The following is a 12,337-nucleotide window of genomic DNA, read 5'->3' as shown; positions in this document are numbered from 1 at the left end:
ATCAGTATAAAGCAGAGAATTTACACCAAATGTTTTTACTTTACCCATCCTCCAGAGAGGAAAACTAGCTGTCTTAACTTTAAAGATTCAAAGAAGAAATTATCTCTAAGGTCCTTCTTAAGTCTTTTAAACAAATGTGATATTCATTGCTTTAAAATGATCTTATTGATAACACAGGTCATTCCTTTGAACCAATGTAAAATTACCACAGAAGTTACCTGTTACTGGATTTGGTTAAAATGCCCATTGTAAACTAAATAGTATGCATACCTCCATATAGGGATAGTTTCTATAATAGCTCTATCCCATAGTGACTGATTCACTGTCCTGTCATTAACTTGACATGCAAGGAAAGAAAGTTGCTAGCTGTTTTATAACTTTCTTATTAAATTGATTGCTGCATATTATTGAACTTGCTTTTAGGAATTGAGAGGCTTAAAATTTTTTCAAGACTAAATAAACGTCCTACTCAGTGGTCTTTTAAAAGTGTAATTATATAAAGGTAGCATTCTCTCCTCCCTGTCCCTGTTTTGTTGTGTGTGTTTTTAATTCTTAGTTGTATTTTCTGTTTTAACATGCATCTGGAGTAAATTGAAATACTTGTTATTTACATGAAGTCCAGGGCAGATGTTGATTTAGAACAGCCCACAGAGTTACACTTTTTATAAATGGACTTTAGAATGTGGATTAATCCTAAATCAATTGCCTGTAAACTTGAATTGCAGCGAAGTCTGAGTAATACTGAAGATGAATGTACCCACCTGAAGGAAATGAATGAACGGACTCAGGAAGAATTAAGAGAATTAGCCAATAAATATAATGGAGCAGTTAATGAGATTAAAGATTTATCTGATAAACTGAAGGTATGTGTTTACTCAACCTGAAAGTATATTAAGTTAATTGGCCCTAACACACTGGATAGCTTACAAATTTAGGTATTGCGGAACAGTTGCTGATGTAAAATTTGGTAATTGTTGAAATTTATAGTAAAAATAAGGTGCTTATATTTAGCCCAAACCCCATTGCCATAGATAATTGAAAGTCTATAAAAGTTGACATAGTTTCTCTTAATGGAAATAAATAGTCAGTACTTCACAATAGACAGCAAAACCCAAGGTACTCAGACTTTCAAAAAATTTTTGAATCTGCTTATCTTTATTTTTTTTTTCATTTTTGCCAACATTATTTAAAAAAAAAAAACCACACATTTCCCATTAATGGTTTTAGTCAAGAATGAGAGTACAATAACATAGAAAACCTAGATTTATTTGTTAAGCTATTTATTACAAAGACAAAACAATTATCATGTGGAGTACTTTGAGGACTTCATCCCAATTTCATGTGTTCTGCTACAGAAACTGAATGAAGAGGCTACAAATGAAAGGATATAACATAACCTAAGAAGCTATAATAGAACAGACTGGTGAAACATGGTGAAAGGAGCAAAGCTAGTCAGAAGAAAGACTTGTGTTAGTATGTGTGGCTGGGATGTTTCCAAAAAGGCTCCCTAGAGATGCCTGAATGAATTAATCTGGGTCCCAATAGTAAAAAGATTCTTACCCCTGTGGAGAACGAGCAGAGGCCAGATTCATCTGAGATCTTTGTCTTTCTTTTTAAGGGCAAGGGTGTCCTTAGGCCCTAAAGGGGTCTATCTTAGATTCAGCCTCTTTTCCATCCCGTCTACCAACACCTAAGTGCCCGTGCATTTTCACCCCATACCCCTGCTAGATTACGGAAGATACATACACTGAAGGCAGGAATTATAGGCCTACTCAAAAGGTACCTAAACACAGAAAGTTTGGGGATAAAAGATAAACTACAAATACCCTCTTGGTTAAGTAAATTCACCTTGGTTTATATAGGTCATAGTTTCTTCTGCTGGTGACAACTTGTTGTCTCATACAGTCTGTCTCAAGAAAGAACTGGTTCAGGAAGTTTTGGAGAAGGAAAAATATTTTCATCAACACCCACTCCACAGAGGAAAAGGCACCAGGTTCTCTCCTACAGTTATGAGCAGAATCCCAAAGCAACATAAAATCATTTTCAGTGATCAACCACTGCATCCTCAAACTGTCCAGCAACTGTGGGTGTAGTATCTACCTCCATCCCATCTTCATAATCTCTTATTGAATCTTCTGTCTGGACTCCAGCCATGTTATACTGGCTGCTCACAGACTGAGAAAGCATTCCTTCGAATCTCTCCAGTGTAGCCTGGCCTTCGGCCATCAAGTGGAATAATCTTTCTTCATAGGTGTAAAATGTAGGCATGTCCCCCTGCCCTTGTTCATGTGCTTCCACATCATATTCTTCTCCATCATAATCATCTGAATCTTCATCCTCAGGACCTGGATGCAAAGCCTGGCATTCACACATTGCAGTGAACATTGCCTCCAATGCTGATTTATCACTAGGCGCAAATCTAAATTCAGCAATAGGTTCAACATCATCATCACTGCCTTCCTCTTCTTCATCAGTAACAGATTCTTTTGATTCTTCTTCAAATTTGGCATTCACCAAATTTCCTGTAGTTTAACATATAAATGCTCTCATGGATAGGCATTTAGGTTCCTAGACACTGCATGCCAACTAATGGTGGGGTATTCCAGTGAGAATTCCAATCCAGAGCCATCTAACCAAGACAGGCAGCTCTCAGTGATGTAAAGAGTGCCAGTGCCCAGGCCCTTCCCATTCAGCACCGCCTCGGTATCGGGCTGCTGCTGCCAGAGCCCCTCAGCCGACCCGGGTGGCGGGAGACTTTTGAGGAAGCTCATTGCGATAGTGAGGACCGAGATGCAGACCAAGAGGGAGCTGAAGCACAGCAAGACCCAGCTCACCGCATCCCACTCTGGAAGTGATCTGAATCTGTTTATCTTTAGGCAGTCCCAAAGGCAGGGCCCAGCTGTTAGTGTTGAATAAGCCCAGAGAGAACCTTGGAGTGATCTGCTTGCACCCTGTAGCTTCCCAGGGAGCCTTTGACTCTGCTTCCACTTCAGCTCTCTGTAGCTATAGGGACATATGGGATAAGGACAGACCAGACCATAGGTAACGGCAAGGTGGTCCTTTAAAATGTTATAACTGAGTTTGTGAAGACCCATCTGTATGTAATTCAAACCATGGATTGAGTGGCTAGAAGAGATAACATTTGTTAGAGAAGGCGAGAGCATACCTCTTGTTGGTCTTGTTAAAAGGAGGTTGTTTTGAAAAGTGCTTGTAACCATCATTACTGTAGTTAAACATAATTTTGTTTAAAATTTCAGAATAAGTTTTATTTTAGAACTTATAAACTAATTGCAACAATAGTAATTTCATGGGAAAACCTTATTATTTCCCCCTTTAAAGATCTGTTTTTCATTTTGACCACTTTATTTCTGTATATTGAGCCTACTTGCTTGCTACAAGTTTTTTTCTCCTATGTGATATGAAGGCATGACCCCAATGCAGATCACTTTTGACATCATTTTGCTGTTTACAAATATGTTCTATAATATTGAATATTCTCCTTAGAAGTTTTGTAAATAAAAGCAGTTCTGCTTTAGGTTTCTTAAAACAAGGTCAGGTTTTATTAAATAACTGAACTGTCTATTTCTTTCTCAACAGATAGCAGAGGGAAAACAAGAGGAAATCCAACAGAAAGGACAAGCTGAGAAAAAAGAATTACAACATAAAATAGATGAAATGGAAGAAAAAGAACAGGAGCTCCAGGCAAAAATAGAAGCTTTGCAAGCTGATAATGACTTCACCAATGAAAGGCTAACAGCTTTACAAGGTAAATTAGCTCACCCAGAAATAGATTTAATTTGATTTTTTTTCTTTTTATCTGTGAAATATCTTTTTCTTGGACTTTTATTTACAGTACGGTTAGAACATCTTCAGGAGAAAACTCTTAAAGAATACAGCAGCTTAGGTAGGTGTCATCAAACTTCTTAATTAAAGCTGAATTTTATCATTAAACTTTTGATGTTTACTATCTCACACTGGTTACTTATTTTCTTTAAGAGTGATATTTTACATATCCGGTATAAAGTATCTACACTCTTTCATAAAATTTCCTTTAAAAATATGCTTGATTGCCACCAGTGGGCACCATTGTTTAATCCTTTGAGATGAATGAAATTTTTGCATCTGAGATATTCCACTTAGAGATACTTAAATGAGAAAAATACATGACCAGCAGGATCCTTTTTATTTTTTTTTTATTTTTTTTTTTGAGGTTCATTGGAAGACTACTAAACAGTTAGTCTTTTCTCTGAGTTGATAGAGGATGGCAAGTTGGACACTTCTTATAAAAATAAGTGTGAAGTGTTAGTAGGAATACAAAATGCCATGGTTACACGAGAGACCAGTTTTAAAGTAATCCTTTCTTTGATCAGGCAATGATACACTGTCTTAATCCTAGGGATACAAGTTGATGACTTCTTACCTAAAATAAATGGAAGCACAGGAAAAGGTAGTGTAAAACACTTAAATATTTTTCTTTCATGATATCCTTTTATTTAATCAGGATAGAGAGGTCAGGTTTTTATGGTTTTAATTGTTTGGAATGAAAGCATGCTGTTCATAGACCATTCAATTCCTTTGTTTTGTAATTCTTAATGTTGTAATCTATGGTTGGGTATCCTTTGTTACATGGAAATTCTGATTATTCGAATAATAAGAAAATAATATGACTTTCCCCCCCACTATATTTTTCAAAGAACTATACTATTATTTTCTTTTATCAAGTACTGCTTCCTGGGGATAATTGCTCCCCCCCCCCTCTTTTTTTAAATATATTTTTATTGATTTCAGAGAGCAAGAGAGAGGGAGGGAGGGAGAGAGAAACATCAATGATGAGAGAGAATCATCGATCGGCTGCCTCCTGCATGCCCCCTACTGGGGATTAAGCCCGCAACTTGGGCATGTGCCCTGACAGGAATCTAACCATGACCTCTTGGTTCCGTAGGTTGATGCTCATTTTTTATATTTGTGCCTCAGCCAAGAGTTTACTTAACAGCCTATTGAGCCCTTGAACATGTCATAGAAATTGCTTTTTTTATCCATTTATTTCATAGATCAGAGAAAGCAGGGCCAGTAATTCTGCCATCTGAAAAATCCTTTATTAGTTCATGATACTATGATCCTTTTTGTGGATAGTTTGGGTAATCTCTTGCCAAAAATCTATAGCCACTATTGGTTTTCTTCCTATAACATGGAGTAGTTTTACCCAGGCTTCTAAATTCCTTCACTCATCAATATACCAACATACTCACTCCTCCCTTCCCCATCTATCCAACTTTAACTGAGTACCAAATAAGTGCCAGATTCTGCATTAGATGGTTGGAGTATAGAATGAATAAACCTGTTTTCTGTGTTTGCAAATCTGTGTGCCTCTCAGCTCAGTTTTTATACAGATGTTAGTAGAAGATATCAAGGTTGATACCCAGAACTTCTTAAGTATTTTTTTCTTGTATAAGGGGATATCTTTCTAGTTCTTAGGCAGCAACTAAACTCTGATAAAGTTAGAAGGCACTTTTTTTTTGTTTATTTTGCTTTTATTTGTTTTTTAATCAAGTACTGGCAAAATAGGCTCAGGTAATCGTGTTTATGTAAGCTGCAAAGTCAAGACCTAATATTGAATATGTAATGAATTTTGAAACTAAATTTTTAAAAAGTTTCACTAATCATTGTTATTTGACTGGTCTTTGTATAAAATATATTGACATTTTAAAATTCCAATTTGATTGAGTTTCAACTTGAGAACTTTAAAGGTGTAGTTTTATTCATTGTACTTTTTTCTGTCTCTTAAGTATATTAAGCAAACAAATGTAAAATGACTTAAGTGGTCTAAAAGCTTGTCATCCTTAAATGATTTTGTTTTCTGTTATTATTTTGCCTTTTTATTATCTTTCTGGCATGTACATTTTTTCAAATTCATCACCCTTTTGATTTAGCATGCATTTATTTAATATATTAGTGTTCACTCAAGCTGAGAACATTCCATTTCTTCAGTTAAGAGATTCCTTGAATATATACTGAACCATCTTTATACTATTTAGAGTTGTCAAATTACTGCTTAAATTTTTTTGCCAGTTCCAAATGATGTATATGAGAATACTTGTAGATAACTCCTTGATTTAAGACTGAATAAGAGATTTGGGATACTTTAAGGTATTCCTTGCTATTACTATTTTTCCCTGCTGGTGTGTTTGTTTTTGAATGGTGATAAGTTGAGTAGAGTGAGAGTGACTAATGGAATATCTTTAAAGAAACGGAGTAGTAAATATCTGGATATGCACAAAAACTTCATTATACCAGATTTAGTTACAGAGTGGATTTTGGAATAAGATGGATCTGTTCTGAATTATTTGTGATAAAATAACAAACCAGTTATCAAGTATTCCAATGTTACCAAAGTCCATAGCCATAATGGGCTATCAGACATGATTTTAACTAAAATTACTCTATAAATAATAGAAAGACAGCTAAATATAGAAGTAAGAGAATATTTCAAAAATGCCTAGAGATGTTAAGATTAAAACTTCTATAAACTCCATTTTTGAAATTAAATCTAACATAGCTACTAGAAGTACAGGTTTGAACTATAAATTTTAAATATATTTTCTAATAAGCATAATTTGAATATATTTTAGAGGGTCTAGAAAAGCACTGTCTAATACATTTTTTTTTTCTTATAGCCACTTTCAGGGACCTTAATAACTTCAATGTCTGTAAGACTCATAACATGGCTTTACTATTGCCAGCTTTCTCTAAATTTCTGAGAAAAACGAGAGCCACATACATAATTTAAAATTTTTAAAAATTTTAAAAAATTAAAAATTTCACTACATTGAAAATATAAAAAGAAACAGGAAAAAATTTAATAATATTGTTAAATAACTCACTATATCAAAAATGTTGTTTTAACATGTAGTCAATATTAAAAGATTATAAATTAAGTATTTCACATTCTTTTTTCTTTAATAAGTTTTTGAAATCAGTCTATATTTGTTTTACACTTAAAGCACATCTCATTTTTTAAGGGCTCAGTAGCCACAAGTAACTAATGGCTACTATATTGGACAACACAGGTATAATCAATAATCAATAAAAATCCATAGGAAATTCATATGTATAAATAAAATGCATTTTAAGTATCGTGGATCTCTATTATGTTTCTATATCTGTCTTTTTCTTTATATCCCTACAACCCTATTTAGTGTCATAGACACACCACACTCCTTTTGGATTATCACTAACATCTTTTATAGTTTTGGCAAACTGAGTTCCCAAGGGCCAGAATTCAAATAATAGGGTATTAAAAGTGTCATGATACAATCCTTTATATATATTATCTGAAAGACATTTCTCTAATGTATCTCAGGAGATGGCTTTGTGGAAGTCATATGTATATTTATCTTTTCATATTAACCTTGTATTTTATCTAAACTGGTATAGTAAATATTTTCATGTAGAATCCTGATATTAAAATCAGAGTAGATGAAAGGGTGATTTTTGGCTTGGTGACTAATGGTGGGATGTCCTGCATTAATTAATGTCATCTAAAGTCCTGTGATGTTAGTTTGAAATTTGGTTTCAAGTAAGTTTTATGAAGTCCTTTAGTTTGGTTTCAAATGAGTTTTCATATTTAACAGTGATATTTGTATAGTTTGAGTTCTAAAAAATGTTATAGTTCAGATAGGATTTATGTAAAACAGCTTTTTTTTTATCTTGGTAATTGCTATTGAATTGAGCGATCCTGTTTTGGATTTTTTGGCTCCAATTGGCAAATGCTATTTATTAGACATTTTTTAAATTTCAGATTTCTGTTGCAGTTAGTCTTTTTCTTTTTGGGGACTATATTGTATCTGTGTTCTGGATATGTAAGGCATTGGTCTCTAAAACATTTTCACAATCTTTCTTCCTATGTTTTTGTCTTATACTGAGGGTGCTTATAGACTCTGCACACATGTAACTAGATAAAAGAAAGTGAAGAAGGTTGTCAGTAAGGATGTCAAGGGGGCTAACGAGTGATCAGGGTAGGAGATTTCTGTCCCTCAAGCAAAGTTGAGATGAAGGGTGAGGAAGAAGAAGGAGAAGAGAAAAAAGGATTTTACAGAATGGTACTAACTCATTTCCTCTTTTGACAGGTTGTAGTGCTTTCACACCTTCCAGATAGTCATCATGTTGGAGTATATTTTTAACACTTGAACTTCTCAAAGATAAAAATATGTAATTGAAAGATGTTATCCAGATCTAGAAATTAACTATTTGAATCAAAGTAAAGACTATTGTAATACAAGAACTAAAACTTTTATTAAACTACTGTGTTAGATTTTGATTCTCTGCACCCATTAAAAACCAAAAACCAAATTCTGTTTGACCTGAGGAAAACCATTTACCAAGCTCTTATTTTCAAATATGCAGGCATTCATTTTAATCATTTGGACAGAAATAAATAATGTAGTGCTTTGATAGTACGTGAAGTACAGATTAAAAGGCTCAAAAGGTAAGATTGGCCCTGGTCTGGTGGCTCACATGGTTGGAGTGTTGTCCCATACACCAAAAAAGTTGTAGTTTGATTCCCAGTCAGGGCATATTACTAAGTTTTGGGTTAAATCCCCAGTTGGGAGGCACCTGATTGGTGTATCACTCTCTCTCTCTCTCTCTCTCTCTCTCTCTCTCTCTCTCTCTCTCTCTCTCTCTCTCTCTCTTATTTTCTCTCTCTCTCTCTCTTTCTCCCTCTCCCTCTCCCTCTTCTCTTCACCTCTAAAAATCAATGAAAAACATATCCTCGCATGAGGATTAAAAAGAAAATTATGTTTTAAAAAAGGAAGACTGAAATGAAAGTTTAAAAATTAAAATATTACATCATTTTCTTTAAAATTGTAAAGGTATTCTTAAAATATCTTTTCCTCTTAACTCAGATGAATAGTTTCAAAGAGGGACTGTTAGAGAACAGTTATTTGAAAATGTATTTAGTAAGAACAAATGCAAATTTTGAAATTAAGATTATTTATTAAGCTCTCGTAGAGAAAAGTATGTTTTTAAAGTGTTACAAAGTTTTTAAAGCAATATTTTTCTATGGTTTTCTTGAACACTTTGGATAGAAACTGCACCTTTAAAAGCTAACCATTCAGGGCATAAAATAATGATTATATAACTACAATTTTTAGCCATTTCACTTTAACTCCAAAAATGTCTGCTGTTAGTATTAAAATATATTAAACTTTTATTAATGGCATTCAGAATTACCCATGTTGAAACAATTCAGTTTTTCTACCTTTGCTGTTGATTTTCAAAAACAGCAGCAAACTATATCCTTAAAGGTGTTTCTTTCTTTATTAGAGCACTTGCTTTCAAAGAGTGGCGGGGACTGCACTTTTATTCATCAATTCATAGAATGCCAGCGTGAGTACAGAGTATTTTTCACATCGATTTTAATGAAGTGAGGGGCTGAAATTGAAAAATGAGAGGGAGAATGAAGATCTCAACATGTTTGTTATTGTGGTGGTGCGCAAAGGACCATCTTCAGACAGCAGTGAACCCCTTCACACTGTTTATGTTTCTCTCTTTTGAGAAAAATATTTCTGTTGCAATATGAACATTTCATATGGCCCACAAAAACAAAGAGAAAGTTTCAAACTTGTTAATTAAAAATCATTGTTGAGCGGGAAAGAAAATAGAATGTCTACACCTAAGCTTAAGAGAGAGGAATATTAACCTGTTTTATTAGGGCTTAAGTCACAGATTTGGATTTTGAGGTTCTTAAATAAATTTCTTAAATGATGCATAAAAACAATGGTTTACTTTAGGCACTCAGGTATGAAAATGACCTTAGGGTAGCAGGAGCTTTCTAGGGAAGGAGTGGCAACAGATTGTCCTATAGTCTGACATGAACTACCTCCCCTTGGGCTACCTTCAATAATATTTTTAAAATAGATAGGTTCACTTTTGAGGTGATTTATACCTATGCTGAATTCCGAACACAAGTATTGTGAATTCCCTCTTACTTGAAAATTATGTGGCTACTTAAATTTATAACAGTCACAAGCTTGAGATAGTGTCTTTATCTCGTTAGTGACAATTAAAGGTCACTGTGCATAGTAAAATTCATTGATGACTTCTATACTTTTTCTTATCAGACACACACTTTGTCAGGCATTTTTCTCTTCCTCTTTACTCTCTTGTTTTTGAAATGAGTGGTTTTTTCAAGTTTCTATGCGCATGAATTCACTTAGTGGGTGTGCATGCATGTGTGGTATGCTTCCCTCCCACCCCATCTAAGGGTATTTGAGGTTATAAGGGTTACTCCTGGTAATTATAGCAGACATTAGCTCAACAGATCAAATGTTATACTCCTTAGAGATGCTTTAAGGGATTTCATTTAATAGTGTTACAAGAGCTTCTGTTTTAGTCCATTTTAGAGACTATAATATTGAGTGTAAGTTTAATATTACTTTGAGGCAAATGATTTAATAGATATGACATCTCTTTCTCCTTTAAAATTTTATAAAGCAAAAATAAGTGCATCTTTTTATCTTTTGATAACTATCACTTTTACAGGAAATTGGCATAGGGATTTGGGGCAAAATAATTGGTACCCACTGAAACCAACTTAGAGCAGAGTATATAATATAAACTATAAATCTTTAGGAGAAGGATTTTATACTTAGTTTTATTGCATGTGACCATTTTTTAATGTTATTTTTATTTTGACTTTTGGGATTTATATTTGAACGCAAAGATAAATATAACTATCTTTTTGACTTTGGGGTTTTATATTTGAACGCAAACAACTACCAAAGGAATGTTATAGTAAGTTACAATTTGCAAAAATAACTTAAAATATTATAAAATGTGTAAAGTATTTACCTGTAGTTGTAATGCAGAACAAAGTTTGTATTAAAACAAAAAACAAAAAACTTTGGAAACTTTTATTGGGTTACAGGGAGAAAATGAACCAAATAAACATTCAGAGGTAGAGCAGAAGTTGAGTAAATTACAGCAATCCCCTCAATGGGGATATTAGCCAATAAGATGTTTATGGGAACTGTGTAATGGCATGCATGGTAAAATGCTAAATGTGGTACATGGGGATTGGGGCTGGTGGTGGATAAGAATTAAAGTCTTGTTCTTATGGAAAAAGAATGAACCAAAGAATGGGGGACAAGTATTTCTAGACATTTGAATCCATTTGGTCTCTGAGTGCAAATAGTGCAGGTTTGGACTGTGGGTTCAGGTAGCTAGGGATATAGCCCATTATATGAATGTGTTTGGTTCCTGAGTTTCAGTAGCAAGAGTTTGGTTAATGAGAATACCAGTTTTATATTAAAACTAGGGGCCCAGTGCACGAATTTGTGCACCTTGAAAGGAACTGTGGGCCACGAGGCTGCGGTGGGCACAGGGGCGGGTCTTGGCCCATCCTCTACCTTGGCAAGCCCCGCTCCCACTGCTGCTGCCCCCAGTGGCGCAGAGGATTGGGGACGGCGCCAACAATGGGTACGAGCAGGCACTGTCAGTAGGTGTGAGCAGTGGCTGCTGCCCCGATTGCCCCTCAGGAGCAGGGGGAGGTTAAGAAACCCTCAGAGGCGATTGGGGCCAGCAGCTGCTGCTTACACCTGCTGAAGGTGCCAAGCAATCAGCACCAGCGCCGTGTGTGTGTGAGCGGTGGCTCCGGTGCCGGCTGTGGGTATGAGTGGGGCCGGCTCTGGCCGTGGCTCTGGCACTGGCAGCGGGTGCGAACAGGGCCGTGACCAGCAGTGGGTGCGAGCAGCGGCTGCCAGCCCTGATCACCCCTCAGGAGCAAGGGGAGGTGGAGAAGCACTGAGGGGTGATCGAGGGCGGCAGCCGCCACTGATAGCGCTGAGTGATTAGGGCCGGCCCTGGGATCCGGCAGCGGGTGTGAGCAGGGCTGGCGCCAGCAGCAGATGCAACCACCGGCAGCAGATGTGAGCGCCAGCATGACTATGATGCTTGGGAGCAAAGAATTTTCAGTAACCACCAGAGGCTCACCCAGATGACAGCAACTGGCCTCCTGCCTTGGTCTGGTGCCCCTGCTCACCTGCTCCACCATCCTGCCATGGCTGATGCCCGCCATGTTCTGTGCTCTGCTGCCTGCTGCTGATGCCTGCCATGTTTCACATGTGCCCCCTGGTGGTCAGCACATGTCATAGCAACTGGTTGTTCGGTCGTTCCGCCGTTTGGTCTGTTTGCTTATCAGGGTTTTATGTATATAGATTTTCCAAATATGTTTTGTTCCTTAAATTTGGATAGCCAGAGTTGGCATAGTAAGGGTTATCTCTAGTTCGATTTGTTGTTACAGGGGACATTTTCATTATTTTATGACAAGCTGCCATTA

At 36.0% G+C, this 12,337-nt stretch overlaps 1 protein-coding gene, 1 non-coding gene and 1 pseudogene across 33 annotated transcripts in view; 1 reads left to right on the top strand and 2 right to left on the bottom strand.

The window, feature by feature from the left end:
* Positions 1 to 12,337, top strand: part of LOC118667948 (sarcolemma associated protein) — a 159,165-nt gene that overhangs the window by 99,714 nt on the left and 47,114 nt on the right. For 13 of the 32 annotated variants that reach the window (XM_036331814.1, XM_036331815.1, XM_036331816.1 and 10 more), the window contains 5 exons: positions 726 to 863; positions 3,598 to 3,766; positions 3,854 to 3,904; positions 4,397 to 4,447; positions 9,325 to 9,387. In XM_036331814.1, the coding sequence (XP_036187707.1) occupies positions 726 to 863; positions 3,598 to 3,766; positions 3,854 to 3,904; positions 4,397 to 4,447; positions 9,325 to 9,387 (472 nt within the window). Of the gene's footprint in view, positions 1 to 725; positions 864 to 1,946; positions 2,084 to 3,597; positions 3,767 to 3,853; positions 3,905 to 4,396; positions 4,448 to 9,324; positions 9,388 to 12,337 lie in introns of those variants that run through there. The other 19 variants (XM_036331812.1, XM_036331813.1, XM_036331806.1 and 16 more) reach the window with 8 other exon arrangements.
* Positions 2,025 to 2,780, bottom strand: LOC118667953 (annotated as a pseudogene).
* Positions 6,667 to 6,790, bottom strand: LOC118668687. Its single transcript, XR_004971708.1, has one exon. It is a non-coding gene; the product is annotated as a small nucleolar RNA SNORA33 (small nucleolar RNA).

This window comes from Myotis myotis, unplaced genomic scaffold, assembly GCF_014108235.1.
Source record: "Myotis myotis isolate mMyoMyo1 unplaced genomic scaffold, mMyoMyo1.p scaffold_m19_p_13, whole genome shotgun sequence".
Taxonomy (NCBI): domain Eukaryota; kingdom Metazoa; phylum Chordata; class Mammalia; order Chiroptera; family Vespertilionidae; genus Myotis; species Myotis myotis.
This window is presented reverse-complemented; position numbering and strand designations above follow the sequence as displayed.